Here is a 27484-nt window from a genome sequence, read left to right as displayed (position 1 = left end):
TTCTATAGCCATAGGATTTGTATCCCCACTACTTGATTTCATTGAATCTGATTTCTATAGCCGAAGGATTTGTATCCCCACTACATTATGTCATTTAATCTGATTTCTATAGCCGTAGGATTTGTATCCCCCCTACTTGATGTCATTTAATCTGATTTCTATAGCCGTAGGAATTGTATCCCCCCCTACTTTATGTCATTTAATCTGATTTCTATAGCCGTAGGAATTGTATCCCCCCTACTTTATGTCAGTTAAACTGATTTCTATAGCCATAGGATTTGTATCCCCCCCCCCCCCCCCTACTTTATGTCAGTTAAGCTTATTTCTAGAGCCGTAGGACTTTATGTCATTTAATCTGATTTCTATAGCCGTGGGAATTGTATCCCCCTTACTTTATGTCATTGAATCTGATTTCTATAGCCGTAGGATTTGTATCCTCCTACTTTATGTCATTTAGGATGATTTCTATAGCCATAGGATTTGTATCCCCCTGCTTTATGTCAGTTAAACTGATTTTTATAGCCATAGGTTTTGTATCCCACTACTTTATGTCATTTAAGCTGATTTCTATAGCCATAGGATTTGTTTCCCCCTTCTTTATGTCATTAATGCTGATTTCTATAGCCGTAGGATTTGTATCCCCCCTACTTTATGTCATTTAATCTGATTTCTATAGCCGTAGGATTTGTATCCCCCCTACTTGATGTCATTTAATCTGATTTCTATAGCCGTAGGAATTGTATCCCCCCCTACTTTATGTCATTTAATCTGATTTCTATAGCCGTAGGAATTGTATCCCCCCTACTTTATGTCAGTTAAACTGATTGCTATAGCCATAGGATTTGGTCCCCCCCCCCCCCCCCCCCCCCCCAAAACTTTATGTCAGTTAAGCTTATTTCTATAGCCGTAGGATTTGTATCCCCCCTACTTGATGTCATTTAATCTGATTTCTATAGCCGTAGGAATTGTATCCCCCCTACTTTATATCATTTAATCTGATTTCTATAGCCATAGGATTTGTATCCCCCCTACTTTATGTCATTTAGGCTGATTTCTATAGCTGTAGGAATTGTATCCCCCTACTTTATGTCATTTAATCTGATTTCTATAGCCATAGGATTTGTATCCCGCCTACTTTATGTCATTTAGGATGATTTCTATAGCCATAGGATTTGTATCCCCCTTCTGTATGTCATTAATGCTGATTTCTATAGCCGTAGGATTTGTATCCCCCCTACTTTATGTCATTTAATCTGATTTCTATAGCCGTAGGAATTCTATCCCCCCTACTTTATGTCAGTTAAACTGATTTCTATTGCCATAGGATTTGTATCCCCCCCCCCCCCTACTTTATGTCAGTTAAGCTTATTTCTATAGCCGTAGGATTTGTATCCCCCTACTTTATGTCATTGAATCTGATTTCTATAGCCGAAGGATTTGTATCCCCACTACTTTATGTCATTGAATCAGATTTCTATAGCCATAGGATTTGTATCCCCCTACTTTATGTCAGTTAAGCTGATTTCTATAGCCATAGGATTTGTATCCCCCCTACTTGATGTCATTGAATCTGATTTCTATAGCCATAGGATTTGTATCCCCCTTCTTTATGTCATTAATGCTGATTTCTATAGCCGTAGGATTTGTATCCCCCCTACTTTATGTCATTTAATCTGATTTCTATAGCCGTAGGAATTCTATCCCCCCTACCTTATGTCAGTTAATCTGATTTTTATAGCCGTAGGATTTGTATACCTCCTATTTCATGTCATTTAGGCTGATTTTTATCGCCATAGAATTTGTATCCTCCTACTTTATGTCATTGAATCTTATTTCTATAGCCGTAGGAATTGTATCACCCCTACTTTATGTCATTTAGGCTGATTTCTATAGCCGTAGGATTTGTATCCCCCCTATTTTATGTCAGTTAAACTGATTTTTATAGCCATAGGATTTGTAACCCCCTACTTTATGTCAGTTAAACTGATTTTTATAGGCATAGGAATTGTATCCCCCCAACTTTATGTCATTCAAGTTGATTTCTTTAGTCGTAGGATTTGTATCCCCCCTACTTTGTGTCATTTAAGATGATTTCTATAGCCATAGGATTTGTATCCCCCCTACTTTATGTCACTTAACCTGATTTCTATAGCCATAGGATTTGTATCCCCCCCCCTACTTTATCTCATTTAATCTGATTTCTATAGCCGTAGGATTTGTATCCCTCTGCTTTGTCATTTAATATGATTTCTATAGCCATAGGATTTGTATCCCCACTACTTGATTTCATTGAATCTGATTTCTATAGCCGAAGGATTTGTATCCCCACTACTTTATGTCATTTAATCTGATTTCTATAGCCGTAGGATTTGTATCCCCCCTACTTGATGTCATTTAATCTGATTTCTATACCCGTAGGAATTGTATCCCCCCCCCCCCCCCCTTACTTTATGTCATTTAATCTGATTTCTATAGCCGTGGGAATTGTATCCCCCTTACTTTATGTCATTGAATCTGATTTCTATAGCCGTAGGATTTGTATCCTCCTACTTTATGTCATTTAGGATGATTTCTATAGCCATAGGATTTGTATCCCCCTACTTTATGTCAGTTAAACTGATTTTTATAGCCATAGGTTTTGTATCCCACTACTTTATGTCATTTAAGCTGATTTCTATAGCCATAGGATTTGTATCCCCCCTACTTTATGTCATTGAATCTGATTGCTATAGCCATAGGATTTGTATCCCCCTTCTTTATGTCATTAATGCTGATTTCTATAGCCGTAGGATTTGTATCCCCCCTACTTTATGTCATTTAATCTGATTTCTATAGCCGTAGGAATTCTATCCCCCCTACTTTATGTCAGTTAAACTGATTTCTATAGCCATAGGATTTGTATCCCCCCTACTTTATGTCAGTTAAGCTTATTTCTATAGCCGTAGGATTTGTATCCCCCTACTTTATGTCATTGAATCTGATTTCTATAGCCGAAGGATTTGTATCCCCACTACTTTATGTCATTGAATCTGATTTCTATAGCCATAGGATTTGTATCCCCCTTCTTTGTGTCATTAAGGCTGATTTCTATAGCCGTAGGATTTGTATTCCCCCTACTTTATGTCATTTAATCTGATTTTTATAGCCGTAGGATTTGTATACCTCCTACTTGATGTCATTTAGGCTGTTTTTTATCGCCATAGGATTTGTATCCTCCTACTTGATGTCATTGAATCTTATTTCTATAGCCGTAGGAATTGTATCACCCCTACTTTATGTCATTTAGGCTGATTTCTATAGCCGTAGGATTTGTATCCCCCCTATTTTATGTCAGATAAACTGATTTTTATAGCCATAGGATTTGTAACCCCCTACTTTATGTCAGTTAAACTGATTTGTATAGGCATAGGAATTGTATCCCCCCAACTTTATGTCATTCAAGTTGATTTCTTTAGCCGTAGGATTTGTATCCCCCCTACTTTGTGTCATTTAAGCTGATTTCTATAGCCATAGGATTTGTATCCCCCCCCCCCCCCTACTTTATGTCATTTAAGCTGATTTCTATAGCCATAGGATTTGTATCCCCCTACTTTATGTCATTTAATCTGATTTCTATAGCCGTAGGAATTGTACCCCCCCTACTTTATCTCCTTTAATCTGATTTCTATAGCCGTAGGATTTGTATCCCCCTGCTTTGTCATTTAATATGATTTCTATAGCCGAAGGATATGTATCCCCACTACTTTATTTCATTGAATCTGATTTCTATAGCCATAGGATTTGTATCCCCCTACTTTATGTCATTTAGGCTGATTTCTATAGCCGTAGGATTTGTATCCCCACTACTTGATGTCATTGAATCTGATTTCTATAGCCATAGAATTTGTATTCCCCCCCTACTTTATGTCAGTTAAGCTTATTTCTATAGCCGTAGGATTTGTATCCCCCTACTTTATGTCATTGAATCTGATTTCTATAGCCGAAGGATTTGTATCCCCACTACTTGATGTCATTGAATCTGATTTCTATAGCCATAGGATTTGTATCCCCCTACTTTATGTCAGTTAAGCTGATTTCTATAGCCATAGGATTTGTATCCCCCCTACTTTATGTCATTGAATCTGATTTCTATAGCCATAGGATTTGTATCCCCCTTCTTTATGTCATTAAGGCTGATTTCTATAGCCATAGGATTTGTATTCCCCCTACTTTATGTCATTTAATCTGATTTTTATAGCCGTAGGATTTGTATACCTCCTACTTTATGTCATTTAGGCTGATTTTTATCGCCATAGAATTTGTATCCTCCTACTTTATGTCATTGAATCTTATTTCTATAGCCGTAGGAATTGTATCACCCCTACTTTATGTCATTTAGGCTGATTTCTATAGCCGTAGGATTTGTATCCCCCCTATTTTATGTCAGTTAAACTGATATTGATAGCCATAGGATTTGTAACCCCCTACTTTATGTCAGTTAAACTGATTTGTATAGGCATAGGAATTGTATCCCCCCAACTTTATGTCATTCAAGTTGATTTCTTTAGCCGTAGGATTTGTATCCCCACTACTTTGTGTCATTTAAGATGATTTCTATAGCCATAGGATTTGTATCCCCCCCTACTTTATGTCATTTAACCTGATTTCTATAGCCGTAGGATTTGTATCCCCCTGCTTTGTCATTTAATATGATTTCTATAGCCATAGGATTTGTATCCCCCCTACTTGATGTCAGTTAAGCTGATTTTTATAGCCATAGGATTTGTATCCCCCTACTTTATGTCAGTTAAGCTGATTTCTATAGCCATAGGATTTGTATCCCCCTACTTTATGTCAGTTAAGCTGATTTCTATAGCCATAGGATCTGTGTCCCCCCTACTTTATGTAAGTAACAAGATAGGTACGAGCATGGTCTAACAGTATTGCTGCGGTATACTGTAAATCACTTATATTTCTCGAGTACTTAATTTCGCGAACTCACCTCATCCGAAATCAGCCTAAATGACATAAAATATGGGGGATACAAATCCTATGGCTATAGAAGCAAGAGGCCCAGAGGGCCTGTATCGCTCACCTGGATTTCATGAGATATGAAACAAGAATGATGATGAAGTATATTTGTCACTGGTATTGCTATGTCAATATATCATAGGCATTTTATATGGGTACGTGAGGATTTTATGTGAAAAAATGCATTAATCCATGAAATAACTTTTGGCAAAACCCTATAGGGATGCTACCACACAAATGTGAGTGATATCCATTGCTTAGTTTCAGAAAAGAAAATATTGACCCCTTTTGACCCCGCCCTCTGCACTCCGAGGGGTCAGCTCCATCATTTGTACAATTCTTAATCCCCACCCCATAGTGATGCTACCAGGCAAATATGAGCGATATCCATCGCTTGGTTTCAGAGAAGAAGTCATTTATATTAAGAGAGCCAAATTGACCCCTTTTGGCCCCTCCCCTCAGACCCCTTGGGGGTCAGCCCCATCATTTGTACAATTTTGAATCCCCATCCCATAGGGATGCTACCAGGCATATATGAGTGATATCCATTGCTTAGTTTCAGAGCAGAAGTCGTTTATATCAATTCTGTAAAACTGACCTCTTTTGGCCCCTCCCCTCAGACCCCAGGGGGTCAGTCCCTTCATTTGTACAATTTCAAATTCCTACTCCAAGGTAATGCTACCAGTAAAATATGAAAGATATCCATTGTTTGGTTCCAGAGAAGAAGTCAATTATATGAATATAGCCCGATTGACCACATTTGGCCCCTCCCCTCAGGCCCCTGGGAGTCAGCCCCATCATTTTTACAATTTAATTTGAATCCCCACCCCATAGTGATGCTACCAGGCAAATATGAGTGATAGCCATTGCTTGGTTTCAGAGAAGAAGTCGTTTATATCAATAGCGCAAAAATGACCCCTTTTGGCCCCGCCCCAGAGCCCCCCAGGGGGTCAGCCCCATCATTTGTACAATTTTAAGTCCCCTACCAATAGGGATACTTCTGACCAAATTTGGTCAAATTCTGATGTGTGGTTATGAAGAAGAAGTCAATTGTTGACGGACGGACGGACGACGGACGACGGACGCAACGGTATGGCATAAGCTCACCGTGGTCCTTCGGACCAGGTGAGCTAATAAGCTTAACTGACATAAAGTAGGGGGATACAAATCCTATGGCTATAGAAATCAGCTTAACTGACATAAAGTAGGGGGATACAAATCCTATGGCTAAGTTGGGGGGGGGGGGGGGGGATACAATTCCTATGGCTATAGAAATCAGCCTTAATGACATAAAGGTGGGGGATACAAATCCTATGGCTATAGAAATCAGCTTAACTAACATAAAGGGGGGATACAAATCCAATGGCTATCAAAATCAGTTAAAATGACACAAAGTAGGGGGGATACAAATCCTATGGCTATAAAAATCAGTTAAAATGACATAAAGTAGGGGGGATACAAATCCTATGGCTATAAAAATCAGTTAAAATGACAAAGTAGGAGGGATACAAATCCTACGGCTATAGAAATCAGCTTAAACGACTTAAAGTAGGGGGGATACAAATCCTATGGCTATAGAAATAAGCTTAACTGACATAAAGTAGGGGGGATACAAATCCTATGGCTATAGAAATCAGCCTAAATGACATAAAGTTGGGGGGATACAATTCATATGGCTATAGAAATCAGCTTAACTAACATCAAGTAGGGGGATACAAAACCTATGGCTATAAAGATCAGCTTAAATGATATAAAGTAGGGGGGATACAATTCCTATGGCTATAGAAATCAGTTTAACTGACATAAAGTAGGGGGGATACAAATCCTATGGCTATAGAAATCAGTTTAACTGACATAAAGTAGGGGGGATACAAATCCTAATAAAATATTGATTATGTTGAATATTAACTGTATGTATTCAGACACAATTATTCATTCACATACATGTTTATAAAATCTTTGTTCTAACTGATGATTGTCTGATTGAAAACAATACATTATTCCAGTTGAAGAAGACAGAAATCAGCTGTTAATGGCAGCAGTTTTTGATCATTTCTGTTCCTATCACCGACTTTTCAAGTATTTTTTTCTAGATAAATTTCAAATTCCTACTCCAAGGTAATGCTACCAGTAAAATATGAGATATCCATTGTTTGGTTCCAGAGAAGAAGTCAATTATATTAATATAGCCCGATTGACCACATTTGGCCCCTCCCCTCAGGCCCCTGGGAGTCAGCCCCATCATTTGTACAAATTAATTTGAATCCCCACCCCATAATGATGCTACCAGGCAAATATGAGCGATAGCCTTTGTTTGGTTTTAGAGAAGAAGTCGTTTATACAATATAGCCAGATTGACCATATTTGGCCCCGCCCCTCTGGCCCCGGGGGGGTCAGCCCGATCATTTGTACAATTTTGAATCCCCACCCCATAGTGATGCTACCAGGCAAATATGAGTGATAGCCATTGCTTGGTTTCAGAGAAGAAGTCGTTTATATCAATAGCGTAAAAATGACCCCTTTTGGCCCTGCCCCAGAGCCCCCCAGGGGGTCAGCCCCATCATTTGTACAATTTTAAGTCCCCTACCAATAGGGATACTTATGACCAAATTTGGTCAAATTCTGATGTGTGGTTATGAAGAAGTCAATTGTTGACGGACGGACGACGGACGACGGACGCAACGGTATGGCATAAGCTCACCTTGGTCCTTCGGACCAGGTGAGCTAATAAGCTTAACTGACATAAAGTAGGGGGATACAAATCCTATGGCTATAGAAATCAGCTTAACTGACATAAAGTAGGGGGATACAAATCCTATGGCTATAGAAATCAGCTTAACTGACATAAAGTAGGGGGGATACAAATCCTATGGCTATAGAAATAAGCTCAACTGACATAAAGTAGGGGGGATACAAATCCTACGGCTATAAAAATCAGCCTAAATGACATAAAGTAGGGGGGATACAAATCCTACGGCTATAGAAATCAGCCTAAATGACAAAGTTGGGGGGGGGGGGGGGATACAATTCCTATGGCTATAGAAATCAGCCTTAATGACATAAAGGTGGGGGGATACAAATCCTATGGCTATAGAAATCAGCTTAACTAACATAAAGGGGGGATACAAATCCTATGGCTATAGAAATCAGCTTAACTAACATAAAGGGGGGATACAAATCCAATGGCTATCAAAATCAGTTAAAATGACATAAAGTAGGGGGGATACAAATCCTATGGCTATAAAAATCAGTTAAAATGACATAAAGTAGGGGGGATACAAATCCTATGGCTATAAAAATCAGTTAAAATGACAAAGTAGGAGGGATACAAATCCTACGGCTATAGAAATCAGCTTAAACGACTTAAAGTAGGGGGGATACAAATCCTATGGCTATAGAAATAAGCTTAACTGACATAAAGTAGGGGGGATACAAATCCTATGGCTATAGAAATCAGCCTAAATGACATAAAGTTGGGGGGATACAATTCATATGGCTATAGAAATCAGCTTAACTAACATCAAGTAGGGGGATACAAAACCTATGGCTATAAAGATCAGCTTAAATGATATAAAGTAGGGGGGATACAATTCCTTTGGCTATAGAAATCAGTTTAACTGACATAAAGTAGGGGGGATACAAATCCTATGGCTATAGAAATCAGTTTAACTGACATAAAGTAGGGGGGATACAAATCCTAATAAAATATTGATTATGTTGAATATTAACTGTATGTATTCAGACACAATTATTCATTCACATACATGTTTATAAAATCTTTGTTCTAACTGATGATTGTCTGATTGAAAACAATACATTATTCCAGTTGAAGAAGACAGAAATCAGCTGTTAATGGCAGCAGTTTTTGATCATTTCTGTTCCTATTTTTATAGCCATAGGATTTGTATCCCCTACTTTATGTCATTTAGGATGATTTCTATAGCCATAGGATTTGTATCCCCCTACTTTATGTCAGTTAAGCTGATTTCTATAGCCGTAGGATTTGTATCCCCCCTACTTTATGTCATTTAGGATGATTTCTATAGCCATAGGATTTGTATCCCCCTACTTGATGTCAGTTAAGCTGATTTCTATAGCCGTAGGATTTGTATCCCCCCTACTTTATATCATTTAATCTGATTTCTATAGCCATAGGATTTTTATCCCCCTACTTTATGTCATTTAATCTGATTTCTATAGCCGTAGGAATTGTATCCCCCTTACTTTATGTCATTTATTCTGATTTATATAGCCGTAGGAATTGTATCCCCCCCCTACTTTATGTCAGTTAAACTGATTTCTATAGCCATAGGATTTTCATCCCCCCTACTTTATGTCATTTAAGCTGATTTCTAGAGTCGTAGGATTTGTATCCCCCCTACTTTATGTCATTTAATCTGATTTCTATAGCCGTAGGAATTGTATCCCCCTTACTTTATGTCATTGAATCTGATTTCTATAGCCGTAGGATTTGTATCCCCCTACTTTATGTCATTGAATCTGATTTCTATAGCCATAGGATTTGTATCCCCCCTACTTTATGTCAGTTGAGCTTATTTCTATAGCCATAGGATTTGTATCCCCCCTACTTGATGTCAGTTAAGCTGATTTTTATAGCCATAGGATTTGTATCCCCCTACTTTATGTCAGTTAAGCTGATTTCTATAGCCATAGGATTTGTATCCCCCTACTTTATGTCAGTTAAGCTGATTTCTATAGCCATAGGATCTGTGTCCCCCCTACTTTATGTAAGTAACAAGATAGGTACGAGCATGGTCTAACAGTATTGCTGCGGTATACTGTAAATCACTTATATTTCTCGAGTACTTAATTTCGCGAACTCACCTCATCCGAAATCAGCCTAAATGACATAAAATATGGGGGATACAAATCCTATGGCTATAGAAGCAAGAGGCCCAGAGGGCCTGTATCGCTCACCTGGATTTCATGAGATATGAAACAAGAATGATGATGAAGTATATTTGTCACTGGTATTGCTATGTCAATATATCATAGGCATTTTATATGGGTACGTGAGGATTTTATGTGAAAAAATGCATTAATCCATGAAATAACTTTTGGCAAAACCCTATAGGGATGCTACCACACAAATGTGAGTGATATCCATTGCTTAGTTTCAGAAAAGAAAATATTGACCCCTTTTGACCCCGCCCTCTGCACTCCGGGGGGTCAGCTCCATCATTTGTACAATTCTTAATCCCCACCCCATAGTGATGCTACCAGGCAAATATGAGCGATATCCATCGCTTGGTTTCAGAGAAGAAGTCATTTATATTAAGAGAGCCAAATTGACCCCTTTTGGCCCCTCCCCTCAGACCCCTTGGGGGTCAGCCCCATCATTTGTACAATTTTGAATCCCCATCCCATAGGGATGCTACCAGGCATATATGAGTGATATCCATTGCTTAGTTTCAGAGCAGAAGTCGTTTATATCAATTCTGTAAAACTGACCTCTTTTGGCCCCTCCCCTCAGACCCCAGGGGGTCAGTCCCTTCATTTGTACAATTTCAAATTCCTACTCCAAGGTAATGCTACCAGTAAAATATGAAAGATATCCATTGTTTGGTTCCAGAGAAGAAGTCAATTATATGAATATAGCCCGATTGACCACATTTGGCCCCTCCCCTCAGGCCCCTGGGAGTCAGCCCCATCATTTTTACAATTTAATTTGAATCCCCACCCCATAGTGATGCTACCAGGCAAATATGAGTGATAGCCATTGCTTGGTTTCAGAGAAGAAGTCGTTTATATCAATAGCGCAAAAATGACCCCTTTTGGCCCCGCCCCAGAGCCCCCCAGGGGGTCAGCCCCATCATTTGTACAATTTTAAGTCCCCTACCAATAGGGATACTTCTGACCAAATTTGGTCAAATTCTGATGTGTGGTTATGAAGAAGAAGTCAATTGTTGACGGACGGACGGACGACGGACGACGGACGCAACGGTATGGCATAAGCTCACCGTGGTCCTTCGGACCAGGTGAGCTAATAAGCTTAACTGACATAAAGTAGGGGGATACAAATCCTATGGCTATAGAAATCAGCTTAACTGACATAAAGTAGGGGGATACAAATCCTATGGCTAAGTTGGGGGGGGGGGGGGATACAATTCCTATGGCTATAGAAATCAGCCTTAATGACATAAAGGTGGGGGATACAAATCCTATGGCTATAGAAATCAGCTTAACTAACATAAAGGGGGGATACAAATCCAATGGCTATCAAAATCAGTTAAAATGACACAAAGTAGGGGGGATACAAATCCTATGGCTATAAAAATCAGTTAAAATGACATAAAGTAGGGGGGATACAAATCCTATGGCTATAAAAATCAGTTAAAATGACAAAGCAGGGGGGATACAAATCCTACGGCTATAGAAATCAGCTTAAATGACATAAAGTAGGGGGGATACAAATCCTATGGCTATAGAAATAAGCTTAACTGACATAAAGTAGGGGGGATACAAATCCTATGGCTATAGAAATCAGCCTAAATGACATAAAGTAGGGGGGATACAATTCATATGGCTATAGAAATCAGCTTAACTAACATCAAGTAGGGGGATACAAAACCTATGGCTATAAAGATCAGCTTAAATGACATAAAGTAGGGGGGATACAATTCCTATGGCTATAGAAATCAGTTTAACTGACATAAAGTAGGGGGGATACAAATCCTATGGCTATAGAAATCAGTTTAACTGACATAAAGTAGGGGGGATACAAATCCTAATAAAATATTGATTATGTTGAATATTAACTGTATGTATTCAGACACAATTATTCATTCACATACATGTTTATAAAATCTTTGTTCTAACTGATGATTGTCTGATTGAAAACAATACATTATTCCAGTTGAAGAAGACAGAAATCAGCTGTTAATGGCAGCAGTTTTTGATCATTTCTGTTCCTATCACCGACTTTTCAAGTATTTTTTTCTAGATAAATTTCAAATTCCTACTCCAAGGTAATGCTACCAGTAAAATATGAGATATCCATTGTTTGGTTCCAGAGAAGAAGTCAATTATATTAATATAGCCCGATTGACCACATTTGGCCCCTCCCCTCAGGCCCCTGGGAGTCAGCCCCATCATTTGTACAAATTAATTTGAATCCCCACCCCATAATGATGCTACCAGGCAAATATGAGCGATAGCCTTTGTTTGGTTTTAGAGAAGAAGTCGTTTATACAATATAGCCAGATTGACCATATTTGGCCCCGCCCCTCTGGCCCCGGGGGGGTCAGCCCGATCATTTGTACAATTTTGAATCCCCACCCCATAGTGATGCTACCAGGCAAATATGAGTGATAGCCATTGCTTGGTTTCAGAGAAGAAGTCGTTTATATCAATAGCGTAAAAATGACCCCTTTTGGCCCTGCCCCAGAGCCCCCCAGGGGGTCAGCCCCATCATTTGTACAATTTTAAGTCCCCTACCAATAGGGATACTTATGACCAAATTTGGTCAAATTCTGATGTGTGGTTATGAAGAAGTCAATTGTTGACGGACGGACGACGGACGACGGACGCAACGGTATGGCATAAGCTCACCTTGGTCCTTCGGACCAGGTGAGCTAATAAGCTTAACTGACATAAAGTAGGGGGATACAAATCCTATGGCTATAGAAATCAGCTTAACTGACATAAAGTAGGGGGATACAAATCCTATGGCTATAGAAATCAGCTTAACTGACATAAAGTAGGGGGGATACAAATCCTATGGCTATAGAAATAAGCTCAACTGACATAAAGTAGGGGGGATACAAATCCTACGGCTATAAAAATCAGCCTAAATGACATAAAGTAGGGGGGATACAAATCCTACGGCTATAGAAATCAGCCTAAATGACAAAGTTGGGGGGGGGGGATACAATTCCTATGGCTATAGAAATCAGCCTTAATGACATAAAGGTGGGGGGATACAAATCCTATGGCTATAGAAATCAGCTTAACTAACATAAAGGGGGGATACAAATCCTATGGCTATAGAAATCAGCTTAAATGACAAAGTAGGGGGGGATACAAATCCTATGGCTATACAAATCAGTTAAAATGACATAAAGTAGGAGGGATACAAATCCTATGGCTATAAAAATCAGTTAAAATGACAAAGTAGGAGGGATACAAATCCTACGGCTATAGAAATCAGCTTAAATGACTTAAAATAGGTGGGATACAAATCCTATGGCTATAGAAATAAGCTTAACTGACATAAAGTAGGGGGGATACAAATCCTATGGCTATAGAAATCAGCCTAAATGACATAAAGTTGGGGGGATACAATTCATATGGCTATAGAAATCAGCTTAACTAACATCAAGTAGGGGGATACAAAACCTATGGCTATAAAGATCAGCTTAAATGATATAAAGTAGGGGGGATACAATTCCTTTGGCTATAGAAATCAGTTTAACTGACATAAAGTAGGGGGGATACAAATCATATGGCTATAGAAATCAGTTTAACTGACATAAAGTAGGAGGGATACAAATCCTAATAAAATATTGATTATGTTGAATATTAACTGTATGTATTCAGACACAATTATTCATTCACATACATGTTTATAAAATCTTTGTTCTAACTGATGATTGTCTGATTGAAAACAATAAATTATTCCAGTTGAAGAAGACAGAAATCAGCTGTTAATGGCATCAGTTTTTGATCATTTCTGTTCCTATCACCGACTTTTCAAGTATATTTTTCTAGATAAATTCAACAGTCAGCACAATTTAACAAATAAAGTGTTCAATGTATGTTTAACTTTGAGACATTATTACATATAATGAAATTGTTGAGTATGATCCTAACGAACAAATTAATACTAAAAGAAAGAGAAAAACTTGATAGCACGACTTTATCACTTTCATTGCATCTATAGGCAATTTTTCAGACCATGAACATTTTTAACAGTTTTGGAGAGAACATATATTTGTGTCATTTGAAAATGTCCTAAATACATAATAACAAGTCAATTCTTTAATTCACTAGAAATGAAACTCAAAATTTAAAGTAATGATCACTTTAGTGATTTAAAATCACACATCTTTATACAGCACATAGATCATGATTCATTTCCTCTTTTCAGTGGGACCCTGAAGAAAATCTGTGATTTGGTTGATGAATTCAAAGTTCATGTTGGTTGTTTCGGGTTCTTTTTAAGAATGACTTAATGATATATTCTTTTACCCCACTCCAACATCTACATAGGTGAACAGGTGATAGATAATAATGATTAAAACAACACTCTGTCAACTATGACAGATATTCCCTGGGGCCATCTAACAGGTTTACCTTTCCCCAGGTGACACAGGGCAGACTTTATATTCAGTAAGTTTCAATTATTGCTGCTTCAGTGACTATATCAGGGTTGATCAACAATTCAAATGATTTTTAACAGTGTTGAAATAATTCATCAATTTTATTGAATAGTTAAAGAGAAAAAAAATTATGAAATTACACTACAGCTTACGTGGACTTTGCGGTTTCCACGCGTCCGTCACGGACGTGGGCAGCGCGGACCCCACTCGCCCACCGGATATGGCATTCCGCGACGGTCCGTCATATATCGTGGACATCAGCTGACTGATACGGTATCCACTCGGCATCACGGTATGTGACGATCCGCGATTAGTGGTGGGCATAGTTCAACTCGAGACACCGTGTTCCACGACGATCCACGATACGTGGTGGACATGCATTTCATTTTAAAGCCCGTGGTCCATGTCGATCCGCGATATACAGTGGGTACAAGTTGTTTGCTGTTCATTTCTGATCTACACGAGTTATATCCCTTCGTCTTTCGGTAGCGGTAGTGGTATCGATATCGTTTATCAGAATTATGCATGGTTTCATGTTGGCGGTGTAGATAAGCCTTTATGATTCGGATGAAATTGAAGAACATTTCAAGTTTTATTTAAAGCTTTAGACCCTTGGTCCATCAATAGCGTTATTATGGCCATATTATAAACATTAAAAAACAATCGCAATATATTAAGCGCCGTTAATATTTAATGTAACTTAACATAAGCTGTTTCATCCATCCAGCATTATCCATTGACGTATTCACGTTTTTAAAAAATATTCATTTATTTTAGAAATATTGCATTCATTACACGACATTGAATTGGGAAAATAGAAAATACCACTGCGACATAAGAACAGCTTTTCCAAATCTCATCAAAATATCTAAACTTCGGCATTTGAATCCTTATTCCGTTATCTTTTAAACATCGGTGTTATCATGTTATCAGACTCCGACCATATTAAAATATGCGGAATATCGAATGTTGTGACAACTATTTGTATATCTATTCTAAAGTGTACACACAAAAGAACTGTTAATAACTGCCTATCTGGGTATCTTGTATACATGTAATATCGTTAATGTAGTATCTAAACGGAAAACACAAAAAGGAATTAAACATTACATTATTGCATCAAAAGCAGAATGGATTCAGAATGTAATTAAAACATTACTACGGCCCTTTCTGCAATATAATTTACATGTACAATGTTTATATACATTCCCTAAATGTACCGATTTATGATAACCATTTAATGTCTTTATATTTATCATGTATATTGAGTGCTTTGCATTCAGGTCCAATTATGGTTTCTGTTTCTATCACCACTGTGATTTCAATGATTTGTATTCAATCATATTTTAAGTCATAAATTACTCATTGAATGCAACACTTTTTATGCGGTGTTTTGCATAAACATGGCAGCCATAACCGCTGATTTTCTCGGCAGCTCGTCACACGAAGATGATTCTATTTTAGCTGTCTGTCAATCAAACGGGGTATCTGACGGCATCCGTGAGTTTCATTGGTTAGTGAGAATGATTGACAAGACACTAAAGCTTGTTACACTCCAGTGATCTCTGACTCTGTCAATCAAACACTGTAGAAAGGCGTCCGTTAATACCATTGGTTGGTGAGAATGATCGACAAGTCAGCGTACGTGCACATGTTTTGTCGTCAGTTGTAATAGTAGACGTAAAACCCGTTAAATAAATATTGAGAAACATTATCAAAAACTGTATCGATACATACCGCCAAAACTGATTATCTACCGGTTCTAATAGCCTATATAGGGATATATTCCGCACAGTGACCTCATGGTTCGCCCAGAGACCATATTTGAGTCATTGCATTAATAGTCTATTAAAAGTTTATTCTAGAGATGCTAATATTTTAGGCAACGATGTTGCACGATTTGTGATATTTTGTGATATTCTGTTCCGACTCATCCACTCATCGGTTTTGGGTTACATTTCATTTGTTGGAGAGCTCGAGCTAAATTATTGGAGATAGAAAAGTCTCAATGCACCTTCGATATCAGAGACGGGAATCGGTTGATCTGTGGAATAAACAATAAAAAAAGTCCTGTCCTAGGACTGGTCATGATAATGTTATATGAATATCTACACGTAGAAACACGAACTAAGATACATCCGAGTCCGTTTTATAACCGACGAGTGGCCAACACCACAAAGGCCAGAGACCGGCAAGCCGCGGTCACAGAGGCGTGTGAAGATAATAGCCCGGTAAATACCACATCCTAATTAACAGGTGTATCTCTAACATGTTGAATTTACCTGTAGGGCAGTTTGTTTTGATAATTATGATATAAAAGGACTCCCAATGCCAAGAAGTGGGTCCTTAACTGTAGGTAAATTTAATTCATTTATTCCTTTGGCGTTTCAGCCAATCTGATTTTACAACATATACAAAAACATATACATTAGCAATACAAGATCGTGATATCACAGGTTCAACGGCATCAGACCGCTTTTTAGGAAATATATATAAACAAATGTAAACACGTGCATGCAATTAATGCGAATAAGACAACGATAATGCAAATGTAACATTTGGTATAATGTTCTATTATAACGGGCCGTATACAACATGTTATAATTATATAATGTTCTGTGTTAACGGGCTGTATATAACATGTAACTTCTTACTAATTTTCTTTTATAATGGACCGCATATAGCATATGGCATTTGAATAATGATCTATTTTAACGGGCGATATATAACATGTAGCTTCTTACTAATTTTCTATTATACGGGCCGTATACAACATGTCACAATTATATTATGTTCTGTTTTAACGGGCCGTATATAACATACATATTCTTACTAATTTTCTTTCATAATGGGCCGTATATGACATATGACACTTGAATAATGTTCTATTTTAACGGGCCATATATAGCAAGTAACTTCTTACTAATTTTCTATTATAACGGGCCATATACAACATGTCACAATTATATTATGTTCTGTTTTAACATCCTGTATATAACATGTAAAATTTGAGCAATATTCTATTATAACGGGCCGTATACAATATGTAACATCTCACTAAATTTCTAATATAACGGGCCGTAAACAACTTGTAACATTTCACTAATTTTCTATTATAACGGGCCGTATATAACATGTCACCATATATAATGTTCTGTTTTAACGGGCCGTATATAACATGTGATGCTGATGTAACCTCTTACAAATTTCTATTATATCGGGCAGTATACAGCATGTAACATTTGAATAATGTTCTATCATAACGGGCCGTATACAACATGTAACATCTCACTAATTTTCTATTAAAACGGGCCCTATATAACATGTCACAATTATATAATGTTCTATTTTAACGGGCCGTTTATAACATGTAACTTCTTACTACGAACCTCACCTTACGACCACCTCAAAATTACGACCACCCCGCTATTACGGGCACTTTTTTTTCAGTCCCGATTTTTTTCTCTATATATCTTGGTATTGGTCGCTTCACTATTACGACCACTTTGCTATTCCGTATTACGACCACCTTGGGCAGTCCCAACGAATACTAATTAACGCTTATTACCCCCACAATTACGACCAGTTGGTCGTGTCTAAAAAATTACCTGGTGTGTAGCGAACCGTGAACAGCTTACGGTAATGCGTGTTAAACTGGCCATTGACGTGTGTATACGTAATTATCGATCTTTTGTTTACTGACCAGTGTATCGACAGGTGAGTAGAATGGCTATTAATCTCTTTGAAATCTTTGCACTGACCGGAAGGTAAAATAAACATCCAGTCTTTCATTGTTCGTAACAAGCCAACATGTGCCGGGTTTTAGTTTGTAGTCCTTTGTTTACCGTTACGGGTGATCGCCCTTCCTTGGTGGCGCTGTGACGGATTAAATACACAAGTGATCAGATTATCTATCTTGCCTTGAAAATTGTAATAACCGTACATTTTGCTTATTAATTATGGTATTCAAATAATTGATTTGTGGCTGTTGGTCGTTTTAAGACCCGATTACATACAAGCGAGTAAAATAAACATAGTAACGTTTGATTTCTTTTCTGGTCAAGCGCAAGTTTTTTCAGCGATCTCGATGTTTTTGTATCAATGCCGAATAGGGTCTGTAAATAGGTGTTATTATAATTTGAAAAAAAACAAAACATGTTTGGTTTCAAATATTTCGCTAGAATTATGCTATTCTTTCTAACTTCATTTCTTTTTTCGCTCATGATGGCCATATCACGTAAACGTAACGAGTTATCACTAAAAAAAGAAAATTGAACCGATTCAATGTAGCAATGGTCGTAGCCAACGACAACTTGCTGAACAGTTTGGGGTTGGCAAAACACAAGTCAGAGCATCTTGAAAAGAAAGACAGAAATTTTAGAAGGTTATGAAGAAAATAAAGGAAATGATAGACAAAAACAATTGTCTTTCTTTTTATTTAAAGTTAAGACTATGGCATGTATTTAGCCAAATCTATACAACTTGCACCTGAGTTCAGTCAATTAAGAGTTACGGTTCCTGATGGTCTAGCTCAAATTGGTCCACCTCGGCACTTTGTCCCGGACCCCAGGTGTTCTTAATAGTGAGGTTTCACTGTAATTTTCTTTTATAACGGGCCGTATACAACATGTAACATCTCACTGAATGTCTATTATAACGGGCCATATATAACATGTAACATTTATATAATGTTCTATTTTTCTGCTTGAACGGACCGTTTATAACATGCTAATTTGCTATTGTAACGGGCCGTATACACCATGTTACATCTCACTGATTTTCTATTGTAACGAGTCGCATATAACATTTATTTAACTTCTTACTAATTTTCTACTATACTGGTGTAAAGGGCCGTATACAACATGTAACATTTGAATAATGTTCTATTTCAACGGGCCTATATAACATGTAACTTACTACTTTTCTTTTATTACGGGCCGTATACAACATATATAACGTGTAACGACTTACATCACCCTGTCCATAGCCTTTATTACGAGGACACGGGTTTCGTTGCATACCAATAACGATTACAACACTTCTAATAATATAAGTTTAAAATGGAATTCGTACATGAAATAAATGCTTAAAGTAAAGTTTCAACATCGTGGGTATGTGAATGTTCAAACTTAGGCTAATTATTTTATTTGTGATACGAATGTTTATTGTTTTAACTCAACGGAATTTAAATGTAAATAATGTGTATAATTTAAAAATGAATCCCTACAGTAAAAAGAAATTTTTAACAAAACTCAAGCTAAATATACGTACAACCTGTAAAAGCATATATTCGGAACATTTTTGACGTGCATGGAAACCATACGTGTCAACTCACCAGCAGTTATAGGCGGGTTCCGATTAGAACACCCGACAGAACAGATACCTGTGGTGCTGTGACAGGCGTGACGACCGTGTCGACCGTAATTTCACATCTGATTATTGTTAAATGGTATACTAACCCACTCACAGTCGAGTACACTTTTATGTCTATATGATTTGTAATCAGTTAAGTTAAATAATATCAAGAAAAATATCAGTGATAGTTCGCCATGTTGATAAGGGTTATCGGATAGTAGTAAATGGTCTGATGTGATTTTGTTTCGCATTTTCAATCATTTAAAACTGTAAAATATCTACGTTGTTGTACTATAGCTGTCTTCTGCAAATTTGGTTTATGAAAATGGTATGCAAAATTATTAATAAGGAATGAAATGAGATGAATTCAAAGGTCGTGTAAAATAGAGGTAAAGATCATGTAATGTCGGAGAATACAGATAAGATACCGGTAATTTTGGAGAACTTTGGAGAACACAGGTAAAATCCAGGTAAGGTATAGGTGAAGACTATAATGACTGTCACAACATACCTGCCCGTAACTTATTTGTAAGAAGTGGGAGAAAGGAGACCCCCCCCCCCCCCCCCCCCCCCCCCCCCCCCCCCCCCCCCCCGCGGTAATCCAGACGATTTTTCTTACCTTGTGGGTCAGTCACCCGTGGCGACAGATTCACAGCTCTAGCTCGTTTGACACACCAAGTCGTCATAGCAACCGCTGCGAGGTCCTAGCCCCAGGCATTTAACTGTTCAACTCAGTTTTTGTAACGGTATTTTGCTTTCCTATACAGCGAATTAATTAATGATTATAGACTGGTCTTGCTTTTGTTTCAAACTTAAAGCAGATGATAACTATGATATCAACAAATTTTATTCCGTAGTTACGTGAGAACCCATAAACCAACATACATAATGTACGTAACCAAAATATGATTATTATTGATCAGATCATAAGTAATATACGGAAAGAATATCTGTAATATAGTTCACACTTAATGAAATTTAGATATATATATTTTTTAAATAGAAGGTGCTTCACACAGACATGGGCTCGTAAAGATGACGCATTAAAAGAATTTATCATATTACACAGTATCAACTGATATAAGCACATCGTTTACTTTGCGTTTTAACTTCTGTAACATAAAATACATTAATACAATGGTGTACACGCAAATTACATAAAAGATATTTACTAGTGTTAATCTGAGATTATTAGATTATTTACAATTAAAATTATTATGTTATATACGGCCCGTTACTAAAGAAAATTAATGAGATGTTACATGTTGTATACGGCCCGTTATAATAGAGCATTATTGAAATATTACATGTTATATACGGCCCGTTACTAAAGAAAATTAATGAGATGTTACATGTTGTATACGGCCCGTTATAATAGAGCATTATTCAAATATTACATGTTATATACGGCCCGTTACTAAAGAAAATTAATGAGATGTTACATGTTGTATACGGCCCGTTATAATAGAGCATTATTCAAATATTAATGTTATATACGGCCCGTTACTAAAGAAAATTAATGAGATGTTACATGTTGTATACGGCCCGTTATAATAGAGCATTATTCAAATATTACATGTTATATACGGCCCGTTACTAAAGAAAATTAATGAGATGTTACATGTTGTATACGGCCCGTTATAATAGAGCATTATTCAAATATTACATTACCAGGGAAACGGAAGGGAAGTAACTCTTATATATCGGGAGGACATCCTGCCTTCGGCCGTGATTAGAAGACGCGGTAAAGTAAGCATAACTTCAAAACATAAGCTAGCCACGCTATCTAGCGTTACACGACGGATCGCGCTGTTCCGTGGACATACACGGCATCCGGCGGGCCACGATATCCAGTGTTCCTCGACGGGCCGCGCTGTTGCGTGGACACCCACGGTATCTGCCGATCCATCACGAATCGCGGAATCACGTGGACACTTTGCCCACGCATGTCCACTAGTGGACATTGCGTGGGCAGTCCATCGTGGGCGCGTGGAAACCGCAAAGTCCACGTAAGCTGTAGTGTATATGATAATACTTTATTTTTCAACCTTTTAAAGCAGTTAAACGGTAAAAAAATATTTTCAAAATTCTTACATTGTTACCTTATGATAAATTTTAGGGGGGGGGATACAATTCCTATGGGGGGATACTTATCCTATGGCCATTTATTGTATCCGGATACTTATCCATGGCCATATATTGTACCCGGATACTAATCCTATGGTCTGTTTTAGTATCCGGGTACTTATCCTATGGGGGATACAAATCCCACATGACACCGGTACTAACTGAATGACGACAGAATTTGATAATTAAATGAGACTTACCTGGAAGTTGAAATTCGTGTACTTCATTCTAGTTAGTACAAGGGATCACGGGCCCTCCCTTGTTTATCCCATCCCTTGGTTGACTAATTGCAAGCTTTAATATATTGGTTATCTAGTCAGTTCTAGATGTTGTGTTCCTTTCTGTGTGTGATCCCTTAGAGTTTATGATAGCGTTCATTCAACTGCTTTGAAGAATGAATAATGAAGCTGCGCACGATCCCTTGTACTAACCAGAATGAAGACAGAATTACAATCAAATTTCAACTTCCAGGTAAGTCTCATTTAATTATCAAATTAATAATTCTTATCTCGTCCAAACCGGAAAGACATAAAATCGTTATGTTCGAAAAACCTATGCAAACGAATTGGCGCGTTCTTTATCCATTTCTATTTAGATGTAACAAGTCAATTTAGCGTATACTTGACATATACATGTTAATGTTTTACTTAAACAAATACTCGTATTTTAGATATAGCCGTAATATGATAAAGAATGTTTTATCATTGGCTCACTACTGTTGTAAAGATGTATGGGGCTCGTGGAGGAAAATATAGAAACGCTTCACCTTGGATGCCATACTTTATTTTCTTCTCATTTTTCTAAACTTAAAACAAAAATCTCAACAAGGGAGACAAATCATGTATAAAAAAAAGTAAGTTACCTCCCTTATACAATACTAAAATATAGAGAAACTTAGATACACAGCTGGATGGTTATAAATCAAACATTTCTATACTACACTACCTGTTACAGCCAATGTAACAGGTAGTGAAGGGGGAATTGAAGTTTGGAAATCTATTGGGGTTTCCCCGCGCAGGGGCCGCCCAGTTGTAAAATCGCATTTGTTTGATTATCATTCCTAGTTTGATTTATCATATGCTAGTAGGTTACTGTAATTATGAAGAATACTTGAATATTGCAGTATATTTACTAAGTCGTCGGTGCAATTCGACATTTAATCATGTCAGATTTATTGCGTCGATAATTTTAGGGGATTCTCGCATAGCGCTGATTCATGTATGTGCATACTATTTGATCATCAGTTTACTGCATTAATATTGTCTGGCTAGAAATGATTATGTCAGAGTAGTATTGTCTGGCTAGAAATTAATATGTCAGAGTAGTAATCATAGACTATTATTGTTATTAGTTGTCAACTATATTGATAAGTGGAATTATGTCAGTAATACAAACAAGTCACGGTCGATTTTTCATGGATTCAAGGGAGATAATTTGCTCGTAAGCTTAGTCTGTAAGAGTTACTTCCCCTTTTATCATTATTAATTGATGGTTTAATAGGATTTGTGTACAAAAGTATGTAGAGCACTAGTACGGCTGACCTGTGTATTATTTCTTTTGAGAATTATTATTGTTTAGTTTCTAGAGTGTTCAGCTATAAAGTGAAGCTTTTCCAAGGTAATATTTATAATGCTTATTTACTAGATATAATGGTCTTAATGATTTATGTTGGTCATTTGCATTATATATTGTTATATATAATATTGTAAGACATGTACTTATTGTTTTTTGTTTCATATGTTTCAGTTAATCGTATTGTATGCTGTATGACTCTTGGAAATAAAACGTTCACTGGAGTATACAAACGAATTAGCAATTATTCTTGGATATTTGACGGCACACTACCTGTGATCATATTTTTGATGAAATCCCGGTGGCCAGGAGCATCAATGACCGTTATAATATATTTCGGTGTCTCAAACTTCCACAGAGCAATGTCAATGGTGATTCCACGTTCACGTTCTGCCTTCAGTTTGTCCAGAACCCAGGCATATTTGAAAGATCCCTTTCCCATCTGAAACAGTATTTTGGATTTACCATCAATGGCATTACAGACTCTATATTAACAACGTAGCCAGCTATATGACAAGGGAGATGATTTCGGTTTTCTAATTAGTAAGTTTTCCTTTTCTGGATACCTTTAACATGTAGCGAAATCTCTGATTTCCCTATTTATGATGTTTACGTGTCTAAGATACCATGAATGCATAGCAACGTCTTTTATTTCCCTATCTAAGATGTTTACATATTTACATTTACGCAGCAGCCCCACTATATAACTGTACCTAGCTCACTTGAAGGTTACGAGTCCATAACTTCCAAATCTTTATCATGACGTCATTATTATAGTGACGTCATAATTGTCACGTCGGCGATAACGAAAGATGGCTGTTGAAAAGGCTGTTCCGTTTTTGACGATAATATTTTGTTCATTCATCGTCGGAGCAAAATTCCTGGATATAGTCTTTTAAATTCGTTGTCAGATGTAAGTATAAGCATTGAACTGATTTCATTTGGAAGTTATGGGCTGATGAACGCCAACTGGACAAAGACAAATTCATAATGAAGCGCTGGCGCGCTTCCTTAAATCTGCCTTTGCTTATATGTCCCAGAGACCATGGACATGTAGTGACGTTCATGAGGATTCAATAGCCATGGACGTGTTCGTACTACCATGATACCATGACTAAGGTTTTCAAAATGTCGGAAATATTGATGTTACCTCAGCCGCCTCCTTCTCAAATTTCTCAATGGTTCGTTTTTCAATACCGCCACATTTGTAAATCAAGTGCCCCGTGGTTGTGGACTTCCCTGAATCCACGTGGCCAATGACCACAATGTTGATATGGCGTTTTAGCGGCATTGTTGTTGATTTCGATGTCTTCACTCCTTAAAGTAAAGGAACAAAGCAATTTTGCATATCATTCTTTTAAGGGCGATAGGATACCAGCACTCACTAGATAAGGTGATGTTAAAATTGACTTGTGCATATACTGTATCAAGACAATGACTTGCACCTCTACCAATTCCGGCATGTACTCCTAGTACCACCGAATATTATTTCAGTCGCGACCGACATACAACCCAACCACTATCGACATCATCTATAGCATCACCGACGTTCATAATTAGCACCAACGAGAAGCACCCCTAGCACCACAGACATAAACATGCACCTCTAGCACCACCGTCATATCTATCTAGCACCACCGATATATACCTCTAGCACTGCCGACATGTACATCTAACATCACCGACATGTACATCTAACATCACCGACATGAACCTCTAACATCACCGACATGTACATCTAACATCACCGACATGAACCTCTAACATCACCGACATGTACATCTAACATCACCGACATGAACCTCTAACATCACCGACATGAACCTCTAACATCACCGACATGTACATCTAACATCACCGACAAGAAACCTCTTACATCACCGACAAGAAACCTCTAACATCACCGACATGAACCTCTTACATCACCGACAAGAAACCTCTAACATCACCGACAAGAAACCTCTAACATCACCGACAAGAAACCTCTACCACCACCGACATGAACCTCTTACATCACCGACAAGAAACCTCTTACATCACCGACAAGAAACCTCTAACACCACCGACATGAACCTCTAACACCACCGACATGAACCTCTTACATCACCGACAAGAAACCTCTAACATCACCGACATGAACCTCTACCACCACCGACATGAACCTCTTACATCACCGACAAGAAACCTCTAACATCACCGACATGAACCTCTACCACCACCGACATGAACCTCTTACATCACCGACAAGAAACCTCTTACATCACCGACAAGAAACCTCTAACACCACCGACATGAACCTCTAACATCACCGACATGAACCTCTTACATCACCGACAAGAAACCTCTAACATCACCGACATGAACCTCTACCACCACCGACATGAACCTCTAACACCATCAACATAGACTTCTGGCGTTACCGACATGCACCTCTGGCTCAAACAACTGTGATACAAAACTTAAGCATACAGAGGACAAAAAGATATGACAATAGCTTGTTGGAAGAATTATCCATCAAACTCAAATTATCATTCTCTGTATATTGCCTCTGAAGCAGTGTCTATCGAATGTCCCTCTTACAAGCTAAACCTGCTGCATTGTAAGCAAAGTATACACAAATGTACACAAATTGCCCCGGTAATCACCGCCTGCGACATATAATGACATGTTTTATTTATATAGTTGTCTCGGTTGGTTTCCTGTGTGTTAATAACACATATACTCAGCCGACCGTGTGTATGTTGATGACTCTGAAAGGCTTCAAAGAAATTGCATAAATAAAATAATTTAAAACCGGTTATGAATGTTATGAATAGGCATATTTTCAAATTAGGACCAAACAGTGGGTGTAGTTATGTATATCTAGACTCGCGACAGTTAAAAAATGCTGCTGGTTCCTAGTCTGTACGTTGTTTGTGTTGGATATAGGTGATAGTTGAACTGGACCTCCTTGTTAGATATGAAATCAACTTTAGAATATAGAAACAAATTTTAATTTCTGCTATGATTGCATATTGTAACTCATTCAAGTTTTATAATAGACTTCTGAACATTAATCAATAAATCAACATCACTACGAATTGCAAATAACAACCCGTAAATCCCATTAACATGGCTACCAATGATAAGTAACAACCTATCAATCCAATCAACATGGCTACCAATGATAAGTAACAACCCGTAAATCCTATAAACATGGCTACCAATGATAAATAACCTATCAATCCAAATAGTATGGCTACCAATGATAAATAACAACCTATCAATCCAATCAACATGGCTACCTATGATAGTACATGTAACAACCTATCAATCCAATTAACATGGCTACCAATCATAAATAACAACCAATTAATCAAATCAAGATGGCTACTAATGACAAATAACAACTTGATATCCTTTCACGATTTTGTTTTAACTGTAACAAAAACATTATGTAGAATGTGATGTAATACTACTGAAATTCCAATGAAGACGGGTAGCCATTTTAAACACAACCGACATCGGCGACAAGATGTTGCACAGTACCAGATTGTAAGGAAACGTTCTTAATCTAAGGGATTTTAGCATTCCATATTTTGATTCATTTTATATAAACGAACTTTAAATAAAGGTTTAGATTATTTTCATTTCTAAAAGCATAAAATGGTGCATAGAAGTACTTACAGTATTGGGAACAGCAGGGTAGAACGAAGGTGCGGCTCACGTGATATAGACACGGTTCAGTAAGAAAATTATAATTAAAAATAGATACTGACGTATTTCGTCTTACAAACAGATGTTCGCTGGATACATATTACTTGAAATAGATAATTGATCATGTAGTTACAACGACAGTACAGAGAAGTGTATTGTCGGATGTTCGAGGCAATATCCCTTTAATGAAGACACAAGTTTAGTAGATAAATAACGAACAATATCGTTTGTGTTAATGATCCCCTCGGTCGATAATTAATTCGCCGAAGGCCTAATGTAATTAATTAGGAAACAAACAAGGTCATGCATATATGGTTTTAGTAAATAGTCTTATGAAAGGTTTAAACAATAGCATCGGGAAATGAAGCGATGTGATGACATAC

The 27484-nt window shown here is 37.5% G+C and overlaps 1 protein-coding gene across 1 annotated transcript in view; it reads right to left on the bottom strand.

Annotated features, from left to right (window-relative positions):
* LOC117343229 (elongation factor 1-alpha-like) overlaps positions 1 to 27151 on the bottom strand; it is a 60865-nt gene extending 33714 nt beyond the window's left edge. The window contains exons 1-3 of the mRNA XM_033905568.1: positions 27072 to 27151; positions 24556 to 24722; positions 23679 to 23847 (exon numbers count right to left, since the gene is read on the bottom strand). Coding sequence (XP_033761459.1) covers positions 23679 to 23847; positions 24556 to 24696 — 310 coding nt within the window. The 5' untranslated portion in view covers positions 24697 to 24722; positions 27072 to 27151. The remainder of the gene's footprint in view (positions 1 to 23678; positions 23848 to 24555; positions 24723 to 27071) is intronic.
* Between the last annotated feature and the right edge of the window lie 333 nt (positions 27152 to 27484).

Source organism: Pecten maximus, chromosome 15, assembly GCF_902652985.1.
Source record: "Pecten maximus chromosome 15, xPecMax1.1, whole genome shotgun sequence".
Lineage (NCBI taxonomy): Eukaryota > Metazoa > Mollusca > Bivalvia > Pectinida > Pectinidae > Pecten > Pecten maximus.
This window is presented reverse-complemented; position numbering and strand designations above follow the sequence as displayed.